This window comes from Capra hircus, chromosome 9 (assembly GCF_001704415.2).
Source record: "Capra hircus breed San Clemente chromosome 9, ASM170441v1, whole genome shotgun sequence".
Classification (NCBI taxonomy): Eukaryota; Metazoa; Chordata; class Mammalia; order Artiodactyla; family Bovidae; genus Capra; species Capra hircus.
Window position 1 is genome coordinate 30647110 of NC_030816.1, and position 25731 is coordinate 30672840.

General features: G+C 45.2%; 2 protein-coding genes across 6 annotated transcripts in view; one reads left to right on the forward strand and one right to left on the reverse strand.

Annotated features, from left to right (window-relative positions):
* Positions 1 to 13124, forward strand: part of RTN4IP1 (reticulon 4 interacting protein 1) — a 53194-nt gene extending 40070 nt beyond the window's left edge. Inside the window, exons 7-10 of one of the 3 annotated variants that reach the window (XR_001296074.2) lie at positions 1952 to 2135; positions 5293 to 5385; positions 7301 to 7485; positions 12629 to 13124. Coding sequence is in view for 2 of the 3 variants with exons in the window: in XM_005684608.3 (XP_005684665.1) it covers positions 1952 to 2135; positions 5293 to 5385; positions 12629 to 12736 (385 nt within the window). In the remaining variant the exon portion in view is untranslated. The remainder of the gene's footprint in view (positions 1 to 1951; positions 2136 to 5292; positions 5386 to 7300; positions 7486 to 12628) is intronic. The other 2 variants (XM_005684608.3, XM_005684606.2) reach the window with 2 other exon arrangements.
* AIM1 (absent in melanoma 1) overlaps positions 14070 to 25731 on the reverse strand; it is a 227428-nt gene continuing 215766 nt past the window's right edge. For all 3 annotated transcript variants that reach the window (XM_018053108.1, XM_018053109.1, XM_018053110.1), the window contains 5 exons: positions 24624 to 24763; positions 23203 to 23326; positions 22616 to 22774; positions 19233 to 19395; positions 14070 to 15610 (listed from right to left, as the gene is read on the reverse strand). In XM_018053108.1, coding sequence (XP_017908597.1) covers positions 15522 to 15610; positions 19233 to 19395; positions 22616 to 22774; positions 23203 to 23326; positions 24624 to 24763 — 675 coding nt within the window. In that variant the 3' untranslated portion in view covers positions 14070 to 15521. The remainder of the gene's footprint in view (positions 15611 to 19232; positions 19396 to 22615; positions 22775 to 23202; positions 23327 to 24623; positions 24764 to 25731) is intronic.

Below are 25731 nucleotides of genomic sequence, written 5' to 3' on the forward strand. Positions count from 1 at the left end.
ATCTCTGTCCAGTGGCTTTGCTCCTCCTGTTTGCTCTTTTCCAGTTAGAGAACCTCACTAGCTCACAAACGCAGGCTGTTATTTTTTGAATGACTGCTTAGTTAAAATTGATCTTTGCAGCTTCTGCCTGGAGGTTGGTCTCTTAATCCACCTAGAATAAATTTGTTCCTTTTTCCAAATAGCCTTTTAGATTTGAATCCTAGGATTTTACAGCAGGAAAGGGCTTTGAAGTCCTTCAGCCCTACTCTGTCATGCTACAGTCAAGAACATAAAGGGCAGAGAATTCAGGAGTATTTTCATGCTCAGGATGATGCCACTTCATCATCAGTGGGAGAGCCGGGTCTGCAGCCTGGTCTCTGGACTCCTTCTCTCAGGCAGTGCCAATTCTGTAATGGCAGGCTGCCCTCTGTAATGCCATGGCTTCCCTCATAGCTGAGTTGGTAAAGAATCCACCTGCAAGCAATGCAGGAGACCCCGATTTGATTCCTGGGTCAGGAATATCTGCTGGAGAAGGGAGAGGCTCCCCACTCCAGTATTCTCAGGCTTTCCTTGTGACTCAGCTGGTAAAGAATCCGCCTGCAATGTGGGAGACCTGGGTTGGAGAAGGGAAAGGCTACCACTCCAGTATTCTGACCTGGAGAATCCCATGGACTGTATATTCCACGGGGTCGCAAAGAGCTGGACATGACTGAGTGCCTTTCGGTTTCAGGCTGCCCTTAAGTTTTATCTAAATTAAGTATCATCATATTTGTTTATCTAAAATTTGGGAATGAAATAGGAACTTAAAAGTAGAAACTTATACTCATGAAAAGAATTTTCAGTTAGTCTTTTTTTCCTAATGAGAAGCATAACCTAGTAAGGTCACTCTTCTGCACTTCATATGCTTCGGTTTCTATTTGCTTTTGTTTAGTTTAGTCCCACGAAAGACTCAAGGGCCACAAAGTTGGCCAAAGTCGGTTTTAGAAGCTTTGATGTTTGACTTCATGCAGATGGATTCAGAAGGGAGAAAGGGTTTGCGGAAAAGGAATTCCTCTATTAGCTTGCTTGATGCATAAGCATGTATTCTCTAAATAGATCTTTGTTTTCAAAAGTATTTCAAAACTTCTTTGGGTTTTATCCCCTTTAAGTAAAACGTAGTGATTACAGCAATTTTAGATTAGATTTAAGGAGTTGAATATCTGTTAGTTCCTGTGGATTGCATTATGACTGGGTATTTTTGGCATGTTAGAGCAGAACTGAAGGTTGAGAGCAGGCTGTTGATTTCCCTGTAGGCATTGTGCTGATGTTGTACATGAAACCAAAAGAAAATTCCAGAAGGTGAAGAGGATGCTTCTACACGCAGATCTGATTGTGAAGGGAATAAAAGCAAATCACTCACGTGGGTCAAAATCTAATACACTCCTGTCCTAAGTATTCACATGCACTAAAGAGTGCTGTGACTTATACTGGATGAACAGCTTTGCAGTTCTCTTGAGTCAAGGTGTCTCAGCCTTGGCAACCTTAGTTTCTCAACTGTTGACATTTTGGGGCTAGATACTTATTTTGTGTGTGTTTTAGGATGTTTTATCGTCACTCCCTGCCTACAAATGCTAATACCCCCTTACCACCACCTCCCCCAATTGTCACAACTAAAAATCTCTCAAAACATTGCCTAATATGTCTCCTGGGGACCAAAATCACTCTCAGTTGAAAACCACTTGTTTAAGTCATTCTTAAAGTATTAAAAAATAAGGTGATTTTGTGATTGAAAAAAGAAATCACATTTGACTTCCCTTGGAGAAAGCCCAGTAAGTAGATGTGCCTTTTCTCGTTTGTCCGAGCAGCCACCCCTCTGCTGTTGTAAGCTGTCGCAGAAACAAACCATGGAGCTACCTGGCGGAGGGAGTGAAGGCGGCTTGGAGCCCTGGGTAAAGGCTGACCAGGATGTTTTGATATGGTTCTTCCTCTCCAGGTTTGACTTTATCCTCGACAATGTTGGTGGAGCTACCGAAACCTGGGCTCTCAATTTCCTCAAGAAGTGGTCGGGAGCCACGTATGTGACTCTGGTGACTCCTTTCCTCCTGAACATGGACCGGTTGGGCATCGCGGACGGCATGCTGCAGACAGGCGTCACCGTGGGTTCTAAGACGCTGAAGGTAGGGGTAGAGTCTTGGTTGGCGAGAGCCAGCAGGCACCTCAGGCTTCTGGGATTGAGTTTCCTCTGAGCCTTTTCTCCTCCAAGAGAAAAGAAACTCTGGAGTCCCATACTGACTGGCTACAAATTTTTGCCTCCCCTTTGATAGCTGTGTAACCCATGAAAATGACTTAGTGTCACTAAGCCTCAGCATCTTCACCTGAAATGCAGCTCATGGTGTCTCCCTTACTGGGTATTGTAGGAATTAAATGAAATCTTCCATGTGAAGAACTTGGCACAATGCCTAGTACCAAAATGTGCTTGTTAAGTGTTAGCCTTTATGATTAGCTATATTACCTCTCTCGATTCCGTCTGCTACAACTTCTGTTTTTTTCTTGTCTGTGCCTGATGGCTCTCTCTCTGTTTCTCCGTTTTAATACATAAGTCTCTTGTGTATGAGGGTGGAAGTTTTATTAAGACAGCATAGAGCCAGCTGTTTTCATGGTAGTAACAATGGGATATGCCAGTACCTCAAATGGAATAAGTGATATAAAAAAATAAAGATACATGTTTTATTTTTTTAATTAGGCAAAATACTTCAGGCTCAGGAGAAAGGCAATAAAAGTTTCCTCGAGGGTAAAAAGATTGTATGTTGAGCTACACTGCCCCATATTTGCAAGGCGACTGGCTCAATAAGTATCTTCAGCTTCTTCCTGATTCTAGACATTAATTTGGAAGCTTTTGGGGTTGGAGTTTAGGACTTTTAAGTTTCTCAAATGCTCTGTACTGACCGCGTCCTTAGAGGCGGGGAAGAAGGGCCGTGATGGAGGAGACGCTGCTCAGTCCTTAGGAACTGGGTCTGGGCGACAGGAGTGAACCAGCCGGGCAGTGTGCTCCAGGTTCTTTCCTTTCACTTGGTTCAGACAGCACCCGGGAGCAGTGTCCACAGGGCGCTTTGCTGTGGAGAGAGGAGTCTCAGCTGTCCTTTGTCTCTTCTTTCCCTTTTCATCAAACCCAGGCTTCCCAAGTGCTTTAACATATAAGTTTAAGTTTTCCGTAAGATTTCACAGTTGGTGTTCCAGGGAGACCTCTAACAAGTTGAGCTTCAGAGTTGTCCTCTGAGAGTAAAACAGGCCTAGCTCTCTTCATTTTCCCTCTCCCTTTCTGGAAAGATGATAGTGGTAATCTCATGCGAAAACCTTTTAAGTAGTTTCTGATGTCTTCCTGAGAATGTGCACAGTTAAAGCCTCATTGTAGTGCCTGCCTGCATTGGTTTACTCTCTCCTGTAATGGCCTGGAAAAAAAAGAAATCGCAGATCCCTTAGAGCAGAACATAACAATTCTGCTGTTGCAGACCGGAAGTTTCACTGTACAGAGCAACCTGCCATGAAGAACCGAGGATCCGGCAGCTGTGAGCATCGCTGTTCCTTCCTTGAAACCGTGAACAATTACCAGAACGTTTTAATTGTAGTTGATAAGGCCAGGCCTTATGGACAAGTACATGAAGAGGTCTCCTGTGATTATAATTAACTGGACCTGCTATAAGCTTGGGAGAGACAATGCCTCTTGTCTAGCTGCCTGAGCCTTCAAATTTGGTTTTGTTTGTTTTAGTTCCCTAGACCAGTGCTTCCTGACCTCTTTCATGCTATGACACACACAGGAGATGTTGATAGTATTTATTTATTTATTTTGTTGGTTATCCATTTTATTAATGTTGATAGTATTTAAACGGCATACTGAGAGCGCCCTGAGCCAAGAGCGTGCCGTCTGGAGACTTTGTCAGCCCGGGCTCTGCCCTGCTACTCCAAGGCCTTGTCATCCCTACTCTGGGGTGAGCTTGGGTCTGCTTGCATCTGTGCTCCTGGGATAGTGATTACCAGTGACCCCTTTAACTCTTAACAGTGTTCCAGGTTGGACGATGAGCTAGGGAGTCACTCAGCCAAACCAGTAAGCCATTCTGGGCACATCCATTGTGAAGCTCTGCCTCGACAGCAGGTTGGGTTTGTCTGTTTCTCCGCGGTCTTAAAGACTGGTTTGCATGGCCCCAGTCTTTCCTCAACAAGCTTTACTTTCAGCACTAGATAGATACTTGTCGAATCCTTCCTGTGTCAGATACTTTGCATACATTCGCGTTTAGTCCCTCCAACATCCCCATCAGCGAGGTGGTGGTGCCCCCACCCTGCAGGCCAGGATGCAGGCTGAAAGAGGTAACTGGACCTACATGACACAACCATGGAGGCCTGAGGCAGAGCAGGAGAGTTCTGTTGCCCCTGCCAGCTTCATGCCGAGATGGTAGCTGATCGTCAGCTCAGTGCAGAAAGCCTGTGCTCGCCCGACGGTGGTGGGCAGGTGTGGGGAGGGAGGCGGCAGGTGGCCACTGGCTGGCCCCGTCCTACCTCTGGATTGCTCTCATCTGATGACGTTTAGTTGGGAGGGTCATTGAGGTATCACACAGAACCTCAGCTCACTTGCTGTTTTGATAATCTCTGTTTTGAAGAATAATCAAAAGTGGGTATGGCACTAGAGTGGTCTTGAACCTTCTTGGTATAAGATTTTTGCTAATCTTCATCTGGGGGGGCATTTTGTCCCATCATAGCATTCAGTGACTTGGGACTTGGTGTAATTATAGGGGAAGGTCCAGCCACGACTCATGAGGAACTTTGCACTTCATTTTGCTTTTAAAACTGTCTTATTCCTCTGAGCCTGGAAAAAAAAAATTGTGATTGCATTTCTTGTCTAAGATCATGTTTCGGTGCCTTATGCCCTTGAAGCATTCCTGAATTAGGTAAAGCCTCTTTTCTGGTGCCTCGGGGCTTTATTCACATCTTGGTAGGGAAAGTGTAGAGGTCTCAGCCCCTCATATCTCCTAGGGGAGAAACCGAGTGAGTGAGACTGCCCTTGGAAGAAGAGCTTTCCTGTGCTTGCTTGCCTGACAGTCACAACTTGGGGGAGAAGCCCGAGTTCACGTGGGTGTAGCTCTGTTCACTCACTCAGTTATGAAACACTCATGAGCATCCACTGTCTGTCCGTCGCCATGCTGGGTGTACAGCTCATTGTGGCAGCGTGAGATGGGGAAGCAGTTTGTCTGTCTCAGTCATCCAGGAAATACGTTTCCCTAAATTTGCATTTAGTCAGATTTCTTCCCTTCTGAAATGTGACATGTTTTGTTTCCTTTTTAGCATTTCTGGCAAGGAGTCCATTACCGCTGGGCCTTTTTCATGGCCAGCGGTCCATGCCTAGATGACATTGCGGAACTGGTGGAGGCGGGAAAGGTGAGTGTGTTGCCAGGGTGTCCCTGGCCACCTGGGCGACCTTCCTAGCAAGCCCAGTCAGTGGGAGCTCTACAGACGTAGGCTCGGCCAGTGTCCATGCTGCCTTATATGCCAAATTCAAATGCTATGTTCTGGGCTCTGTCTCCATGGGAGTCACAGCCACAGACGGCTGCATTCGAGAAAGAGCCTATGCCATCTAGGGCAGCCCCCTTGGTTTAAGATGAGAGGCAGGCCCAGAGAGCTTATATGCTTTTCTCAGAGACACTTGGTTAGATGGCAGTCGGGCTGGGACCTACAGCTAGGCTGCTAACATTCTGATAGTAATCCTGAAAAAAAAAGGTACCATGAAGACAGTCATTGCACAGAGGTGGGGATAGCCTTGTGAGTTTACAGCTGAATTGCTTCTTGAGCTTCTGAGGGTGAGGCTGCTTTGGAGGCAAGCAGATTTCCAGATGAGCGAGGGGAACAAACAGTGTGACTCTAAACCTCAGTAGAACTGGACCATAAGTTGGGTCACCGGGTCTCCTGTTCCCAGGCCAGTGTCATAAAATTGATGGCAAATAAATGGTACGTCTGAGAGGGTCAGTGGGCAGGACATAGTTCAGAATTGATGGAGATTTGAGATTTTGGTGGAGACAGCTGGTTGGTGTTTCTGTTTGAATCTGTCCTGACTTGATGGTGAGGGACTGCTCTCTAAAGCCTAGTTTTTGAGTGTCAGAAGGCCTCCCAGGGTTGATAGAAGTTGAGAAAGACTCCTCGGTTACTACCTGCTTGTTTAAGTTCTTATGTGGTTTTCATGGCCCAGACATGCCATCTCTGGAAGCAAATTCATATTCTGGTGCTGATATTTATGATTTTTATTGAGAAATTAATATGGAATTACAGAATGAGGAAAATTATATACCCTGAGGGTTGCATGAGGTCATAGATACAATGATTATCATTTTATAGATGAGAAAACTGGCTCAAAAGGATAAAGGGACACGTTCAAGTTTGCAGAAGTGGGACCAGAGCTCATACTTCCTGACCCCAGTCCTGCACTTTTCCCTCCCCACCATGAAGCTGCATGCTTAGTGCTTGAAGCTGATCTGGGACTTGAGCTTAAAATTGCCATGTCCTTGTCATTTTACGGTGGGCAGGGAAAGAGTTGGAGCAGGGCACACCACGTGATCCTCTCTAAGCCACATGGAAAGAGCCTCTTGAGATGGGTTTTCCTGTGTTGGCACCTGCCCCTCGCTGGCCCATTTCGTCTTTCCACTTTGGTTTTGGAAAAGAATGTTTTTAGGAAAATACTGGTTGCTTTTTTGTGCATTTAGGTTTTTTTTTTTGTAGTTGTACTATCACAGGCAAGGAAGCTATGATAGAAAGTGGCTCATTACTCTTTCCAGAATATTTTGGTCCCAAGTTTGCATGCCTTTTCTCAGATTTCTAAGTGTTGATGTGTACTGGGTGAACAGGGACAGCCTTGTCATGACTGGAATTGAGTGCCTCTCTGTAGGGTTCTCCACACATCCCCCAGAGGGGCTTATTTTACTTCTAGGAAGAAGGAGGTGAGCTGTCATCAGATCATATGGCCCATAGTTCTACATAGTGCTGAATGGGGATGGAGCCCCATCCTTAGAAGGTCCCCGTCCTCTGGAAGTCACCACACTTGTCCTAACCTCTGCTCCAGACTGACCACATGCTTATCATCACTCTTCTGTGTTCGAAATATTGTGACTCTCTCTGGAATTACTACTTATGCAACAGAGAAGAGAGGCGACTTGCATATGTGTCCCCACTAAATCTGGTAGATACCAGGTGGCATGGCCAAAAGAGGACATAGTAGAAATAAAGATGCCCTTTGGGTGTCATGTCCTCCTCCAGGGAGACTGAGGAGGTGGTCCTTTAGCCTTTGATCCTCTTCTCTCACCAGGGCCGTTTGGGCTCATTTCTGACCATGAAGGGCTCTGGGACTGTGGTGATTGATACGTGACCCTGGATCCACAAAAGGTCAGCTGTCCCGTGCATCCTGCTTTGTTGTGGGTGTGAGAGGTCATTGCCTGTCTACACTGGAAGATTGGAAAGGATAACAGAACCGATCTACTTACATATTATGTGGTTAGTAAAGCTTGTTAAATTGGACGAAGACATTGAAATCTTTCCAGGCTTTGGCTGAGTGCTTGATGAATCTAATTAGCAGGTGTCCAGTAGATGACCTGGAGTTGTTATTTGACAGTGTACATACAGCCATGAACCAGAAGAGCCTATTCTTTTAAAATGCTTTAAGTTTTTGAATGAATAATACATCTGTAAGATTCTAAATCCAAAAGGTAGGAAAAGTTATCTCACAGAATCTCCTTTGACTCCTGTCCCTCAGTCATGGAGCTGCTTCTTGTCAGACCACCTCCATTACCAGCTTCTTGGGAATTCCAAAGATGTTCTGTGATTCAGTAGGGTGAAACAAAAACATGATTTTTTTGTACATGTAGCATGTAATTAGCACATTGAGTTTAATGGGCTGAAACTGAAATTGTGCCTTATGCCTGAAGTTTACTGGCATTTTCTAAGCACCATAAACATTTCCTGTTCTTAATACTTCTTAGCTAACTATTGGTGTTGGGGTACCTACCACAATGCATGAAACATCAAAAGACATGAAAGAAACTTGAACTATTGGTTGCTGCCCCTGAGGAGGGGAACTCGATGGCTGGGGCTCAAGTATGGGATCCTTTGGACCCTTTCATCTTCCTGAGTATGTGTATGCCCACCTGTGTTCTTTGTGTTATTAAGGCCATTTGAGTCCACAGGTCCATTCAAGAGCCTAGGTGACCAACCAGATGTCTTGGTTGAGTGATGTTGTGCATATCTTAGTTTAATTATTGTAGCCAGCATCAGCATAGTCCCTATGGAACTTACTTGAATTTAATTCAAAACTGTTACTGAGGGCTGGTAGGCATTTTGCTTTGGTGTAGGGTGTGGAGAGATGTGTTGGCCATGCTGAGTTGCATCCTGAGCACTGTTCACTAGAACTTTCTGCAGTGAATAATAATGGTCTCTGTCTGCATTGCCTAGTGTGGTAACCCCTAGCCACATGTAGCCACACTTGAAATGTGGCTGGTGCTACTGAAGGAGCAGATTGTTAATTTTCCTTACTTTTGATTAAATGCAGATCGCCACACGTGGCTCGGGCAGAGTTTTGGCCAGGACAGCTGTGGAGCGTGCCGTAGGTTCTGAGGCAGATGATTTTCCAGACCCCTCTTGGAATGGCTGGGCCCTAATTTTGCAATGAACTGTATTCCAAAACTTTAAACTCCTTTATTTGCAACTGGATTCCCGCTCTCCCCCATAGAAAGAACGTATGGTTAGGGACTGAGTCTCCGGGACTGCTAGGAGAGCGCTGTCTTGCCAGATGTGGCAGGCACCTCCTGGACCTCATAGCCTTGATGCTGCTGAAGTTTTTCAGATGTGTCTGAAGTTGTTTCTGTGGGGAGACACAGGCTGAGTTTCTCCTCTTACCTTCTGGCTCTGAGTGCCTTTTTTCAAGGGGGCCTAGGGACAGCCCTGGGATGCTTCTAGAATGGGTATGTTTACTCCCTTGGGGAGTAGCTTCCTCCTGCACCCTCCCCCTCCCATCTCACCTCCTAATCACACCTCCTATCTTCCAGCCTTGAGTTTTCCATCTGGGGCCAGGGAATTCAGAAATAGCAAGTCTGAGCAAAGCCCACCCTTTCCTTCCTCATATCTCCTTAGGTTAAGCCTCCTTTTCCCCCTTCATCCTGACTCTGGAAGTCCTGGCCCTGTGGAGGAACTCAGAGCTACCCCTTTCCATGAGATGGTGGTCAGCTGCGGCCCTGCTGCCCCTACTGTGGGCCTTGGGCCTGTCCCCGGTGATGGACTGGGATCATGCCAAGGGCTTTAGGTCACCCTGGGCCTCTGTCCCCTCCTACTCTCCACACTCTGAGGTCAGTTTCTGTGCCTGATAGAGGCTGTAGCTGAGGGTCTGGGGAAGAGGTGACAGACTCAGAGTTCCCTCCCCAAAGTGTCCCCAAGCTGTGCAGTGATGACATCGGGGGTCCGGGATCCTCCCTCTGCTCCTTTGCTAAGAGCTCTGACCTTGAACTTGGCCCGTAACCACATGCACTTCAGTTTCTAATCTGTCCAGCAGGCTGGCTCAGAGATCCCCCGACTCCTCCCACCCTTGTTGGGCTTTACTGTTCAGTGATTCCTGCGAGAAGTGGGGACTGAGGGAGAGCCTCCCCTGGCCGCTGGGGCTGCCTGGGGGCGTGCCCTCCCCACTAGCTCTCAGCAAGAGGACTTCTGCCTCGGAGGTGGGAGGCTTCCCAACTGCTGCTGACAAGTGTTCCCGGGCTGCTCCAGGGAGCCCAAGGTCCCTCCTGTGGTCCTCTTCTCAGGGATGGGTGTCAGGGCCTGGCTTTGTGCGCCCTTTGTTTAAGGAAGGGAAGGGCCATCAGGAGAGCTTGGATTTGGGTTCGAGACTGGGATGCTGGAAAGCTGCAGCCGTGGGCTCCCAGTCAGCTTCTATCCCTGTGCGCCCGCATTGCCCCCAAGTGCTGTGTGCAGCCCGCCGCTTTATACCAGGGCTCCGTGCGTGGGCCGGGCTGCAGCAGTCATTGCAGCAGCGTCCCCACCGTGCCGTGGGTAACCTTTGTTTCCCCTCTCTGGGTTTTTGCTCTGATCCCTTTGTCCATCACAAACAAGCATTCTGGGTCTGGTGTGAGGCTGCGCGTAGACACTGCCTCTTTATGCTGTTAATCTCTGTTTGATGTCACATATTCAGCCAGCAGTGGCATTTGCCTGCCTGTTCATTGAAAGCCTCTTCTTCATTGTCACTTTCGGGAAGAGCTGAATGCCCGTTATGCCCCAGTCAGCCCGAGTGGATTATCCGCCACAATGGGCCTGACCAGCCAGATTAAAGCGTGCCGTCGCTGCCAGCTGCGTGGGTCATCAGTTCAGACTCTGCGTCTCTGGCCAGGTTTGGGTGGAGCCTGCCAGGCAGCCCCTCATTGTGGAGCGGCTCCCCATAACGCTGCTGTGGTTGCTCCGTGACGAGTTAGTCCCTGTTGCCTCCTTTCTTGATTTCTCTCTCAGGTGCCTGCTTTGTGTGCTGCTCTGCGTCAGCACCTGGCACTTAGAAGGAAGACGCTCAGCCCCTGTGGAGTGGGTGGATGTGCCCCTGATTGACACAAGTCAGGAACCCTCAGCGTAAGGCGAAAGGTTGTAGTGATTTCCCGCTCTGATGTGCAGAAAATTCTTCTCCCCTAGAGATTCTGATGGAGTTGGTCTAACAGGAGACCAAGAACTCTGCGTTTTAAGCATGCATTCAGGTGATTCCTTTTCAGGTAATCAGCATCCAGAAAGCAATGTCCCAGCGGCTGGGTTCAGAAGGTTCTGGGTGGGACATGCTGGAACAGCTTGGATGCTCTCCACTCTTCTACCAGATAAGCAAGTAGGTTTCCTCCAATAGGCTGGCTCAAATCTGTTCTGTTCATAGCAGCAGCTGTGTTGAGGTCATGCTTAGCTTGCTGGGGAGGGCTACAGTTATAAACCAGTGGTGTCCTCCATAGGTGCAGTGGGGGTGGTGGCCGAGGGACCACGCTTGGGCTATCTCAGTGACCTGGACACAGCCTGGATCCTGAGCTGGCATGGCCAATTAACATGGTTCATTAACATGGCTGGCAGGCCAGCCAAGATGCAGGCTGTGATGAATCCATATAATTCTTGATTACCTTTCTCTCCCCTTAAGATTTTAGTAGATATGGAAAGCAGCTGATGATGTACAGAAGGTTTAGTGTATAGTGGGGAGAGCAGACACTCTGGTACCAGCTCAAAGCCTGTCTTACCACCCAACAGTTATGTGACATTGGTGATTTAACTCTGCCTTAACGTATCCATCTGTGAAAAGGGAATAACAGCAGTACCTGCCTCATAAGGTGGCTGTCGGGATTAAATGAGGTAAAAAAAAATAGAGCACTTAGAGTGCCTGGCACATAGTGAGGACAGCCCATACTGGCGCTGTTATGAGCTTATCGTGGTTCATAAGTACAGAAAAATTGTCAGTGTTTTGGAGAAGGGAACTTTGGGGGTCTGAGATGCTCTCTGGTGGCGGGGCTGTGAAATTCACACAAGAGGAAAGGCCATCTGAATACCACAAGAGCGTGTACTTCTTCCTATTGTAAAAGGGTCGCAAGATGTAAGCTCATGCCTTCTGACAACTGATTCCTGCCTGTGGAGCAGTGGGAGATAGTTCACTGAAATGCCAAGTGGATAGTTACTGATTTTTGCCTGAAGTTTTAAAAAGGATGAGTTCAGTCAGATGTGTGCGTGGGGAGAGAGAATGCTAACTGGTTTCAGTTTCAAAGGCAATTGCTGGCAGCACTAACGATACACCACACAGAGCCAGCAGTATTCCAGCCTTTACGAGCTGGCGTTCCCGTAAATTCTAACCAACTTTGCAGCCCAGCAAAGCCCCCAGGGCCGCCCCAGCCACAGATGGGCCCCTGCTAGTTTTCACCTAAGTGACATTTATTAAGCTCCTGCTGTGTGCCTGACTTTGTGCTGGGTATTGTAGGGGATACAGAGGAGGTGGCCTGTTCCATGATGCACTCAGCTTTGCTCAAGTAGATATGCCGAATAGTTAACAAATTTTATAAAATCTATCCCTGTCCTGTGCACTGCCTGCACAGCAGGAACCTTCAGATGCCTTCTTTGGTGTCTGCCACACAGGACAGCGTGGCTGAGATGTGCATCCAGCTGTAGCAGGCAGTCTGTGAAGAGGCCACACCGGTCCTCTGGACACTGCAGACCATGGGTCAGGCAGGCTTGGGTGAGACCTAGGCTGGACACGCGGTAGATGTCATAAAGGAGAGGCGCATACAGCCCACACTCAGACCAGTACCCCATTTTGGTAGAGTGGGGGTCTGCAGAGGGCTGAGGTCAGGATGGTGGTGGCTACCGGGTGCTGGCTTTGGGCGCTGTGGAGGGGGGCTCTGTTCACAGTGTGGAGCGGGAGTAAGGTGGATGGTCGGGTGGGCCGCATTATGGGAGACAGAGGCAGGAGGGGCAGCAGTGCAGCTGCGGCCTGGCCCATTGTGAGCCCCTGACTCAGGGGCGCCACACAGACCCGAGAGAGAGCGGCCTGGCTGACGACGCCAAGAAACCAAGTACCTATGTAAACTTCGTTGTCTGTGGTGAGCGATGTAGGTTTTCTTACCCACCGGTCAACCTTTCTTGTGTTTTACAGATTCAGCCAGTTATTGAAAGAACCTTTCCATTTTCTAAAGTTCCAGAAGCCTTCCTGAAGGTAGAAAGGGGACATGCACGAGGAAAGACCGTCATTAACGTTGTTTAAATAAACATTCAGTTTGGTGATTGTTGGCTTTCTTACTCGGTGAGTGCCTGCAGGCCCCAGCTTTTTTCTAGCCATCCCTTTCCAGATGAGACTGCAAGTTCCATGATATAAATGTAAAAACCACACCCCTTCTTGCCAGTAATTTTCCTTCTTCTGAGCCAGGCACAGAGATTTCATAGCCACACTCCCACCCTCGGCCATCACCTTGCCCTGCCCAGGGCTTTCTCCCATCACCTGCCATGCCTGCCCATCTGCCAAGCTCTCTCTGTGCCAAGCGCAAGGGACATGAATGTACGTAAGGACACGATATGAAAATATCCGCACTTGGGCTTGTCTGTAAAGTCATTGAAAATTGTCTATTGTTTTTTTTTCACAGCATATTTGCAAATTGTTGTGGCACTTTCTGTTCTGGTAGCTCAAACTGTTTCACCATCTTAATGTTTGTGAGAGAGTTAAAACTTCCAATGTGTGGAGGAATGGCAGCATGAAGAGCTGACTAAAGCTTCTAGACTCATCAGTGAGCACTTTTCAGAGTGGCCAGGGTTCCCTTCGTCTTTTATTCCTCTGCTCTAGAGCAGTCCTCAGCCCTCAGTTCTGAATCGCTTAGGGGCGTATAGAAGAATCGAGCCGGTGATTTGGTTCATCCCTTTCTTAGAGAGTGAAAGGAGATGTTCGAGTTTCTAACTTCTTAAAACCTTACTTTTGTAAATAAGCGAGCTAGTCCTCTCTCAGCAATGGAAACGTGCTCCTCTGGGAACTCTTCCGTGGAAATGCCAACCCTTCCACTGGGGCCCGGAGCTTTGGGCTTTGACTGCCCAGTAGGCCCGTTGCGGCTGTTGAGCCTCGTCTCTGCCCCCTCTTCACTGGCGGAAAGTGACCGTTTCCTGCTTTGCTGCTCCTCCGCCACTAGCGTTCAGTTGCTGACAGAGACCTCGGTGAGCAGCTTTTTCCTTTGTTTCTTCCTGGTAGACACCCGTTTGTAGTGTGTCGGATGAGGGCTCTTCTCTAGAATTACTGTTCCCACCAGTACAAATTTACCTTAGAAGAAAGAGGTTCTTCCAGCTGTAAATAAGCCACTTTTGACTTCTCTGAACAAACGCCAGCCCTCTTGCCTTGAGGGCTCCCAGGTGGTAGTGAGGGGGCATCTCTACTCAGAAGAGTGCCGTGTGCCCTTTTGCCACCGACTCTGAAGTGAGGGCAGTCAGAAATCTCTCTCTGCCCTTAATCCAGCAGCTCTGAAGCCCGCCATGTCAGACATTTATTTCTGATCTGCCCCTGACCCTCTTGGAAGTGTTTGGAGGGCTCCTGAATGGATCCTCTCAGATTCTATCAATACAGTTAACCAAAACCAAGTTTATTTGAGAGAGAAATTGAACACACTAGACGGTCTTACCCCCACTGTACTGTAGGTAGTGAGATGCGTAGAGGCCTAAGGCCAGCGCTGCATCCGAGAACAGGACAGACGTGGCGGCCGCTATGGGACACGTGCAAGCAGACTTAAATACTGCAGGGCAAACTGCTGGTGACCGCCAGTGCCCACCGCAGACTCCAGAGGACCAACATTGCATAACTGGAAACAGAAATGAGGTATGTGACGGGAGCACCAGTATTCAGTGACGAGGACAACTTGGCCAGTGCGTGTGCAGTGAGCGGCTCAACATTTTCAGTCTTCACTGACATGCTCGCTGCGGTTTAGGGTTCTCAGTCCCAAGATTCAGGCAACAGGGATTGCTTACAGCCTCCTTCCCTTCCCTTCTTTCTGGAGAGAATCGCTGGTCATCCTCTGGAGCCTTCCACACCTCAAGTGTCTGCTTCCTGAAGTAAGTGATGCGAGGCCACCCCCAGTGGTCAGAGCAGCTGTGGGGCCCTGGGGCCTCCCAGGGAAGGCAGCCCCTTGCAGGCCTCATGCCCGTGCAGCTGGTTAGGAGGGGGAAAACTGGGCTAAAAGATCTGAGTTGAGCAAAGGCCTGCTTGACACTGTAGAACGAGCTGTAGGCGCGTGAGGCTGGGCTAATAGATTAGGTCATAATCTACTGTTTCAGTAGATGCACAGGACAAGCATCAGTACTCACACGTGACAGTCTCAGGCAGCCCACAAGGGAGTGGGAATAATGCAGATCCTATGCTAGTAAATGTTAGTGGACGTGGACATGATGTCTTTGTAAATTTGCTAATTTTTAATATTAACAGAAACATACTTGGTTCATACTTAGCTGTTCAGATATATATTTTAAGGAACTAAGGCTTTCCCCATTTTACAGCATAATTAATCGGTCCAGAAAACAGAGGGTCAGGGACCAAAATTGCAGGCCTAATAAACGATTTCTTCTCAGATGCTGAAGCGTCTCCTACCTTACAAACTTGAGCTTCTGTCCTTCCCTTTAACGTGTACAGGACTTGTAGCCCTGCAAGGTCGGTAACTTTGTTCCTGTTCTCTATCTTTGGAAATAATTTAAAACATACATCGTCTCTTAAGGTCTTAGGGTGCTTTTTGGAAAAAGTTATACTAAAGCTGCTAAGGAAGCAACCTGTTTAAGCAGCTCCTGAAAGGAAGGGGAAGAAACAAGAGGACAGATGCTTGTTTTAAAATGATCACAGTCTTTTGCTAAGATGAGAGGTTGTCCTGGTCACAGGAACGTGATTCAAGAGAGACTTCAGAGTTGTTGAAGGAGGAGGTCTGCTCTCTTCTTCATGCTTCCAGCAGCAGGCCTCTTTTTCTTTCTGTCTAAGTCAGGTAGCTCTGGAGGACCTCCAGAAATACTCCCCCTGTGTTCTTCATTCGGGTCTACAGGACCATGGCTTCCCACACTTGTGTTACCTTCTCTTTGCTGACAGTGTTGAGGATAAGGTGATTTTGATCATACTGTGTGCCCCCTGAAAGAACAAAAAGGAAAATGATAAAAGGAAAGGTGCCCATGTGAAGGAGCTGTAGCAAGACAGTTTATCACACCACCAGGGTCTCAAGGCAAACAAGGTGTAAAACTACATGCCTTGAGGACACCAAACAGGAAGGAAAGCCCAGAACTGCCTCCACCCACTGGGGGTGATGTGTTAAAGCCCCATCAGAGGGCAGCAGCAGCTCCATACTGATGTCCTACCTCCCCAGGCTCCTTTTCCTACTCAAGTCTTAAAATCTAGTCCCTGGTTCCTCTTAAGATCTGTGAAACTGGGGGGAACAGGAAAGAAGCTAGAGATGGGAAAGGAGCAAAGACGGTGACAAATATTCAGAGGAGGGATCGTGGATTTGAGATCGCAGTGGAAGAAAGCAGGCAGGCCTCAGTGGTGGAATGGTCAGTGGGACAAATTTTGCATCAACAATGAACAGTGGTGGTATTAGGTCAAAGGGGAGGTTTGAGTGACACCCGGAAGTATAGTAGGCAGAGCAGCATTCCCACTGCTGGGAACCCACAGGCTGTGGTGCATAAAAACTCACAGCATTTAATATGCTGAGTTCTACTGAACTGTAAAACCAATACAGTTTCCATATGCTCCCTTTCACCTACCAGATATTTCATATTCTTTAGTGTTAAAAATAGCCTCATGACCTCTACTTTCAATGGCGAAGTATCATGGACAAAAGAAAGGGTCATGTGTTGTTTTTTTTTCCCCCTAGTGTGGCGTAAACATCCTTTCAGGTACTTTTCAGCAGAAGCCTCTGTACCAATTGTTATAGCACCTAGGACTCTGTAAGAATTAAAATCTGCTCATCTTAATGCAGGGTAAGTGTGACTGGTATTGAAATCATACTGCAGCCTTAAGCCAAGGGGAATCAAATATTCTTACTGTCTTTTAAAGCCCCCGAAAGGTCTGAAAAGTTACATTATAGGTTTTGATAGGGAAGAAAATCTTCGTGCCCCTCTTGGAAGAAACTGATTTATCATCATGATAACTGAGCACCTCTGCACAGCTCGATACAGGACAGAATACAAAGCAAGGTGCCCTGGGCTTGTTATGCTTAAGTTTGCAGAGAGAGAAAAAGTTTCCACCACCACAAATCCTACCATCTCCACTGAGGCACGCACACTGTACTCCATTGAGATGTCAGGAAGTATTATCTTAAGGTCACAATGCAGTTTTTCATTCTTCAAGATTATGGTATCTTAAACATACTTTTTGTGTATATCATAATCCTAGAGTTATGACAACTAGAAAGTTCTTGAAAAATAATTTGATTCATTCTGCCGCCTTTGGGGAGAATTAAAATCATCCCAAACTTTAAAAAGATCAAAGTTAGCATGGATCAGCTTACACTGTTGTCATATCTTTGGTCTGAATATATAGATGTCTATCAAAATATCAGGAGATGGGTTAAAAGGAATAAATCTTGTAATATTAGTAGGTAACACATGGTCAACAACTGTAGCCAAGGAAACGCAGTCTCCCGTGAAGTGCCCTGGACAGAGATGTATTTCTGTCCCGTCTGCACAGGATGTGGGTTTGTGGCCCTGCTCTGTCTTGTCCACAAGATGGCATCATTCTCCCACATTCGGAGACATGTAAACCCAGCTGACCAAGATAGAAAGGGACTACTGCAGCTACTGGGCTCAACACGCAGAGAGGTCACAAATAGACCAGAACAGTATCCTTATTCCAAAGGCACTGGACTAATTTGTGTTGCATTTTAGGAAGTGACCTTGGAGCTTTAAAGCAAAGTCCCTAAGGAGAAAGTTCCTGAAGCCCCACAGTCCTTTTCAGAGTCAAGACCGGAAGCCAGGTACCCTTACTCCTGGTCAGTTGCCAGCACAGTAAGTGGGGAAAATCCCATATGCTTGGAGCTTCAAGAGAGTAAGCTCTCTGAAGCCAAGGTACTGTCTTTTCCCACCCCACCACTTTGGTATCCCCAGTCTCTGGCCCAGAGCTGGTCACATTGTGGGTAAGTGGGTACCCAACAAGTACATGTTGAAAGAATAAAAGAAATGCTCTAAGAGACTTGCTCAGAAAGATCACAGTGACCTTAACCCTGGACACAGGAAGCGGATCACACCGTAAGAGGCACTAGTCCATATTTTCCTGCACATCCGTGTTTCCAATTTAGTCACATTTCTCTGGCTTCCCTGGAAGCGTTAAAACTATCTTGTATAGACTGAGGAGCTCCAGTTTAACAAGTTTATCCAAATAAGGATTAAGATAGTGACTCCACAGTTTGAACCTCAGGCTGGTCATCTATAGAATGGGTATCTTACTTGTGTACATACTGACAAGTCTGTTGTGCCAGCCTACAGTGCCTTCATCTGCGTGCATTTTATACCAGGTGCGATGTTGGGCCCCATCCAGCCTGGAGTCAGACGTTGCTTAGTTTTGCTCTAAGTGTAGTGCCCTGCCTCTGTCTCAGTGAACTCGGTTTGCCTCTGAGAACCTTTGGCTCCTCTGAGTCTCTGTGACCTCAGACCCCATTGTGAGGTGCCTTGAACACTCTCCCCACCCGCAGATCAGAATCAGTGGCCACCAAAGCCCTTGATGGGAATGTTCAGGCTTATTCTCCGTTTTCCACAAGTTAGTTTAAAACTCAGTTACAAGCTATTTCTTTAATCCTGTATCAATTTTTAATGACATCTTTGGTCTAGAGCCCTGACTCAAGTAAAACTGAGCCAACTTTCTAGCCATAATTTAAAACTGTGTGTGTGTGATACAGTTCCACTAAATTTACAAACATCACCATACTGGTTCCCTGATATGGAGTAGAAAGTCTCTGTTAATAATTTAAAGCAAAATTACCCCATATGATACAAATAAAATGCACTGTCTTCATTTGCTTGTCAACAGCAACAAGAGTTTACTAAATTCCCATGTCTACATTTGGTAATTTTTATTTAAAAATTATCATCAGTAGTCCTCCCAGACAGGCAGCATGGGCATTACCTGCAACCCTGTCAGACATGCAGGGTTCTGCCCCAGACCTCCTGAATCAGGACCTCTGAGGGCAGGGGACCAGCAATCTGTGTTTTAACAGCCCCTCCAGGAGACTCTGATGCAGATAAAGTTGGGAAACCACTTGCCTAAGTAAACGTATTTGGTCTTCTCCAAGCACCATCAATCAGTTCACTCCGGAGTAACTTCACTGAACAAATGTTCAGTTGAAATCTCTTTGGCTGTTTGTTGTTTAATTCCTTTTCAGTCTTAGATTTTAGGTTACATGCATGTACATGAGCGTCATCAGCTATACAGACTGAGCCTTTTAACTTGTGATTTTTAGTCTGTTGTAATAAATGGTTTAAAGTCGGCCCATGTCCAGATTCCACCTCAGCACTGGGGGTGTGGCCAAACTGACTCACCCCTCTGAACCTCAGTTCTGAGGGGCTGTAAAATGGGGAGAGGAGGGATAACACAGGCCTCGTAGGGCTGCTGTGAAGATCACATGAGATGACGTGTTTATTTAGCACTGAGGCTGGCACAGCGTAAGGGATCACTTACTATTAATAGTGCTCCCGATTTCAAAAGTAGAGCTTCTTAGTTAACTAAAGAAAGACACAAGGCAGATAGGGAAAATAATCCTTACCTTTGATATCTAAAACTAAATTGGGCTTAAGCTTGCTGTAGATCCTGCCGTCGGGCTTCATGCTCCAGAACTGACTGTCAGCGTTCTGTTCGAGCGCCAGGCCCAGCTTCGAGCCAGAGGTTACGAGGCTCCCCACGATGGTCAGGCAGCAGTCCTCTGCTATCTGCTCAGCAGAAAGGACAAGGTATCTTACACATGGAGGGACACACATTCAAGTACCCTTGTAAGCAATCCCCTGGGTAAGCTGATTTTTAAACTTACCTTAGTTCCCAGCTTCATTTACACATGAGTATTTCAGCTTTTAGTCATGGTAACTGGGATCAAATAAATATTTATGCCCTTCGTTTCGGATGACATCAGTAATAGAAAGTTCTCAGTTTTTGTCCTTTGTAAGGGGAGACTTAAGCCCTTTGTGAGGTCCTCTGGTTTATTAGTAAGGGAAGCTTCAGAACACTAAAAGTGCCCATCGTTTACTTCTCCCCCCTACAAAGGACTGATCTGCTTCTGGGTCTGTAGCTAAATCCTCTCTGACGTATCTACCGTGCTCAGCTCAGCCTGAGCCGTCCAGCAAATGACTGTATCTCTAATTTTGAAGGCTGTTGTGGCACTGAAGTTGCTAAAAGGGCATTTTATCATTTTAAAAACTTGGAATTCCATTTATTCTCTTATGTTCCTTCATGAGAAATGTCTAAAATTTTCTTCAAAAGGCATGCTATCCAACTATAAAGAGTGTGTTCCAATGCAAAAATCTTATGGATTCTTCTATGAAGTGAATCTACCTTTAACATATAAACAAGGTATGGTAGCCATATTCATATGACATTCACACAAGTTGATGTAGAAAATGCTTTTGAAAAGTGTACTATTCTATGTTGAGATAAAAGGATTCTGATAATCTAGTACACTTTTTCTCACTGAACTACTGAATTCAAAGGTGTTAAATATCACTGAAATGTTCATTAAAAATAACTGCTGAAAGATACCATTTCCTTGAATTAAGATAATTCACAGACAGAAGTTGGCTTTTTTAGTTCAGTCGCTCAGTCATATCTGACTCTGTGACCCCATGGACTGCAGCACGCCAGGCCTCCGTGTCCATCACATCGGTGATGCCATCCAACCATCTCATCCTCTGTCGTCCCCTTCTCCCACCTTCAATCTTTCCAAGAATCACGATCTTTTCAAATGAGTCATTTCTTCACATTAGGTGGCCAAAGTACTGGACTTTCAGCTTCAACATCAGTCCTTCCAATGAATATTCAGGACTGATTTCCTTTAGGATGGACTGGTTGGATCTCCTTGCAGTCCAAGGGACTCTCAAGAGTCTTCTCCAACACCACAGTTCAAAAGCATCAATTATTTGGTGCTCAGCTTTCTTTATAGTCCAACTCACATCCATACATGACTACGGGAAAAACCATAGCCTTGACTAGACAGAACTTTGTTGGCAGAGTAATGTCTCTGCTTTTTAATATGCTGTCTAGGTTGGTCATAACTTTTCTTCCAAGGAGTAAGCATCTTTTAATTTCATGGCTGCAGTTACCATTTGCAGTAATTTTGGAGATGCTATTGTTTCCCCATCTATTTGCCATGAAGTGATGGGACCAGATGCCATGATCTTAGTTTTCTGAATGTTGAGCTTTAAGCCAACTTTTTCACTCTCCTCTTTCACTTTCATCGAGGCTCTTTAGTTCTTCTTCTCTTTCTGCCATCAGGGTGGTGTCATCTGCATATCTGAGGTTATTGATATTTCTCCCAGCAATCTTGATTCCAGCTTATGCTTCATCCAGTCCAGCATTTCTCATGATGTACTCTGCATATAATTTAAATAAGCAGGGTGACAATATACAGCCTTGACATATGCCTTTCCCTATTTGGAACCAGTCTGTTGTTCATGTCCAGTTCTAACTGTTGCTTCCTGACCTGCATACAGATTTCTCAGGAGGCAGGTCAGGTGGTCTGGTATTCCCATCTGTTTAAGAATTTTCCAGTTTGTGGTGATCCACACAGTCAAAGGCTTTGGCATAGTCAATAAAGCAGAAATAGATGTTTTTCTGGAACGCTCTTGCTTTTTTGATAATCCAATGGATATTGGCAATTTGATCTGTGGTTCCTCTTCCTTTTCTAAAACCAGCTTGAACATCTGGAAGTTCACGGTTCACGGTTCACGTACTGTTGAAGCCTGGCTTGGAGAATTTTGAGCATTACTTTACTAGCGTGTGAGATGAGTGCAATTGTGCGGTAGTTTGAGCATTGTTTGGCATTGCCTTTCTTTGGGATTAGAATGAAAACTGACTCCTTCCAGTCCTGTGGCCACTGCTGAGTTTTCCAAATTTGCTGGCATAGTGAGTGCAGCACTTTCACAGCATCATCTTTTAGGATTTGAAACAGCTCAACTGGAATTCCACCACCTCCACTAGCCTTGTTTGTAGTGATGCTTCCTAAGGCCCATCTGACTTCACATTCTAGGATGTCTGGGTCTAGGTGAGTGATCACACCATCATGATTATGTGGGTCATGAAGATCTGTTTTGTACAGTTCTTCTGTGTATTCTTGCCACCTCTTCTTAATATCTTCTGCTTCTGTTAGGTCCATACCATTTCTGTCCTTTATCGAGCTCATCTTTGCATGAAATGTTCCCTGGCTTTTTCAGTGCCTCTGTATTAGTTGCTTCTGTTTCTTGTGCTCTTTTCTAAACATCTAAAGGGTATACGTCTGTTTACAGAAAGGATGATTCTTCCTCAAGCACAGCAGACCTAGTTAACAAGCTGTCTTCCTTTCACAAGGCTGTATGCTACCTGCTGACTCATGGGCACCAGTATTAAAAAAAAAAAAAATTCAGGAGCAAACAGTCAAGCCCATAAAATCAAAGAGTTAAAAAGATTATCTACAATAGAAGCATGAGTTCTCTCATAAATCTTACTCTGCTCAGCATTTAAACATGCATTATGGTGGGAGCAGTAGGAGGGAAATTACAAGGCATGACAACTAGGAGACGGAGTGTGTGGTACACGGGGTGGTATCTCTTCACTCTTCACCTAGTCTACGGGGTCCTTCAAAATGCAGACCAAGAGAGATCTGTGTTGATACTGATGAGGCTTAGAAGTTTATTTCTGTAACAAGAAGGTGAAAGAAAAATGGGAGAGTAACAGACACTTCCTTTTTCCTTTCCATTTCTGTATAAAAATCAAGTATAAAGTTGTTTCTTGGATCAGTGTTAGATTTACTTCCTTTTTAGATTCCTTGACTATTTCTATCAGAGCTAAGAAGTATTTTCATGAAAAATGTTCCAACTTATTTCCAAAAGAGCTCTGGAAATTGTGGAGTAGCATCTACTTGAAGAGAGATGCCCTTACAGACCCTTGTCTAACCCCAAATCTCACCCTGCATTTGATGCATCCTTCTTGATAAATCCAGATCTGGTCGTCAGCACCGACATCCTCCATGACCTGTATTCTGAGAAGCTTCAGATCCTCTAGGTTTCCATTGGTTGACATGAATAACCCTGTTGCTTTGTTTCGAAGTCTAAAATAAATTCGTTTCTAGAAGATAAGAACCCAAGCAATAGTCACTGACACGTTGTATTTTAGAAGCACTGAACAGCATCAACAGCAGGGGCAGAATCCAGAATGAGGCTGGATTAGGAATAACAGCTTTGTCAGAGTTTCAGAGGCTTTAGGATTTTCTCAATGAAGAGAGATTGACAGAATTTCAGAGTGCCTGGGGCTGGGAGCTGCCTATGGACAAGCCAGGGCTTGGGACATACCACGTTTTGATGTCAGAAGTAATAACATTTCTGAAGCAGTCATAACCTTTTTAGCACCAGAAACATAGCCCAAATTCAGAAATTCTCAAGGGGTGGGGTGGGAGAGAAGCCAATTTCAAACTAATTGAAACTAAAAAGTTAAATATATTTACCAAAAAAATTTCAGAGAAAAGTCTATTCAAAACACCCACAAGAAGAAAATACCTGAACAAAAGGTCGTAGAGAACCTATTTGGTGACAGCCACTGAATTCATACCACTTAGGTACTTCTGCTGGTGACAGTAGGAACTGTCGGCCCCTGTAATTGCCATATTCGTAAGTAACCCATCTGGAAAACAAAAGGAGATGACTGCAGTAAGTGGCAATGTCTATTTGACAATGAGCTCCAATTATATTTCAGAATGTTTCAGTTTTTAGGCTGAGCTTTTATATAATACTTCAAATATACATTGGAGGTTTCTTTTAAAAAAAGGAAACTACCTTATTTTCAAAAACAGTTACGGCACCCGTTTCTTGACAAAACAAATTCATGGTACATGAGTATTTATGCCCCAGAGTTCCACTCTTAAAGAGAAGTCAGTAGGGTTTTTTCCCAGTAAGGCAATGAGCTAAAGCTAGTCTTTTAGCAGGACAGCCCAGTACTTCCTGTGAGCTTTAAATGATTAATACTTGTAAAGTTCGTATACATAATAAGTGTTCTATAAGGGTTAGATAAAAATAAATTAAAAAATTTTGTTCAAAATGAGAATAATCTTCCTCAGTCCAGAAAACTGCTAAAGACCTAAACTGCTCAGGTCTGTTCCACCCAGGAGTGCTGTGATATGCACACGTGAAGTATGGGTTCCAGCACAGACCAGCAGGCAAGCAACCTTCCTCTTGGGTTGATGTATTATATATCAAGGAGGAATGTTCTCTGTTTTTAACCCCGGAACTCTAAAATGTTATCATCTTAGCCATTTTATCATAAAAACAAAATACTAATTTAAACCTGTTGGGGAAGAATGTCACGTACAACTCTACCACCCTAATAACCTGAATTTGTTTTTTAAATAGCCATAGTCCACTCCAGTGTTTGATGCCTTCAGACCATACCTATTGTTTTGGCGAGTGAACGAAAAACATCTTCTTAAAAACATATTACACTGATAGTCTGTGTTCATTTTTTATGTCTTAATTTCAGAGTTATTCGAAGCTGAGAAAAATCTTCTCGTGTTGACCTTTAATTGTTTAGCATATAGCATCTGTTGGTCACTCCTGGCTGAAGGAAAATCTCAACCCTTACTCTAAAATTAAATGACTTGGTCTTTCAAAGGAGTAAGCAAAATCAGGTTTTTTTTTTCCTACTTGCTAAAAAAAATACTCAATAGATTTTTTACAGGGTTCACCTAGGAACTTTGAGAAATGTTAAAGTTCTTACCTTAAGTCAACTGAAAATCTGAATGAAAAGATGATGCCCACACATGGCTTTTCCAAATGGGAAAAGTATACTATGAAGGAGCATAAATACTAACCCTTACAGAAAATAAGGGATTATACATCAATTTGGTTAAGGTGACATAGAAAAGAAATATGATCAAACTTAATTTTTAAAGTCTACTGAATAAACAAATAGGTAACTCACTTACATGCCACCAATCACCTGGACAGAGCGTATGTGCGTGTTGAATCCTAGGGATCGGAGATTAACTATTTCTGTATTAAATTCAACCTTTTTTCCTTTGAAGTCTTCTCTTTCAAAAAGAATAATTGTTGGCTCAGAAAATTCCTATTTAGGAACAAAAATAATGTTTTATTACTCCCCCTTGATGGTAACTTGAGCTCATGTGAAAATCATCTTGTTTCAAAGACAAAGCACAAGATCTGGCCAGGTTGATGGCTCGTAAGTTCCCTTTCCCAGAAAGTCTGGGTGTTTATGTGCTCAGGAGCTAGAGAGAGGAAAAATGGGGGCCAGAAAGCTCCCCCTTGCAGAAAAAGGCAGGTGGATGTAAAGCGCTCTAAAGTGGGGAAGACAGCCCAGGCATAAAGAAACAGCTGTGTGCACCTGGACTGCCAATCCTAATGGAGTTCATTTTCAACTTGGCTGTTCTCTGTTGAGGTTAGGAGGAGCTAGAAAGCCAAGGAGATATAAATGGTGAGAGGCTGGGGGCTATAGTGATCTTTGGGGTTGAGTGGCAACTTGGCCCGATGAAGGAGCCTTCCACTGATACGCATTTTCAAATGTCTTTTGGTGGTGGTTTTTTAGCTGTCAATGAGACAGTGATTCTGTATGCTGCCAAACTTTCCTGTAGGAATAATTGTTAGGAAGAAGGAAAAAACAAGATGGGAGCCCCATGTTCAGATGATCACTTAAAAAGGACAACAGCACAGAAGTCCCCTGATTTTCAGAGAAGTTGGCTGTTGATGCTTGTTTTTCAAATCACAGATCTTTATGACCCTAGACTAAGCTCCAATGATAATAATCCTAAAATCATACAACGATACATCAAAAATTCTCCAGCTTAAAAGTTTTGTGCCAAGGGTGTGGTATCTTACTGCTTCGTTTATGTGCTGTGCCTTGATGTGTAGAAAGACCAGTAAACAGAACAGATCTGTGCAGAGGTGGTCTATATGGTCTTGGAATTATGTAAAACTTAAAAGGAAAACTGTAGCACTATTACTACTTTGTACTTTCACTGCACTTTTGTCTGAGATGGCATGCCAAAACATACCAAGCACTCTAATTTAGTGACAACC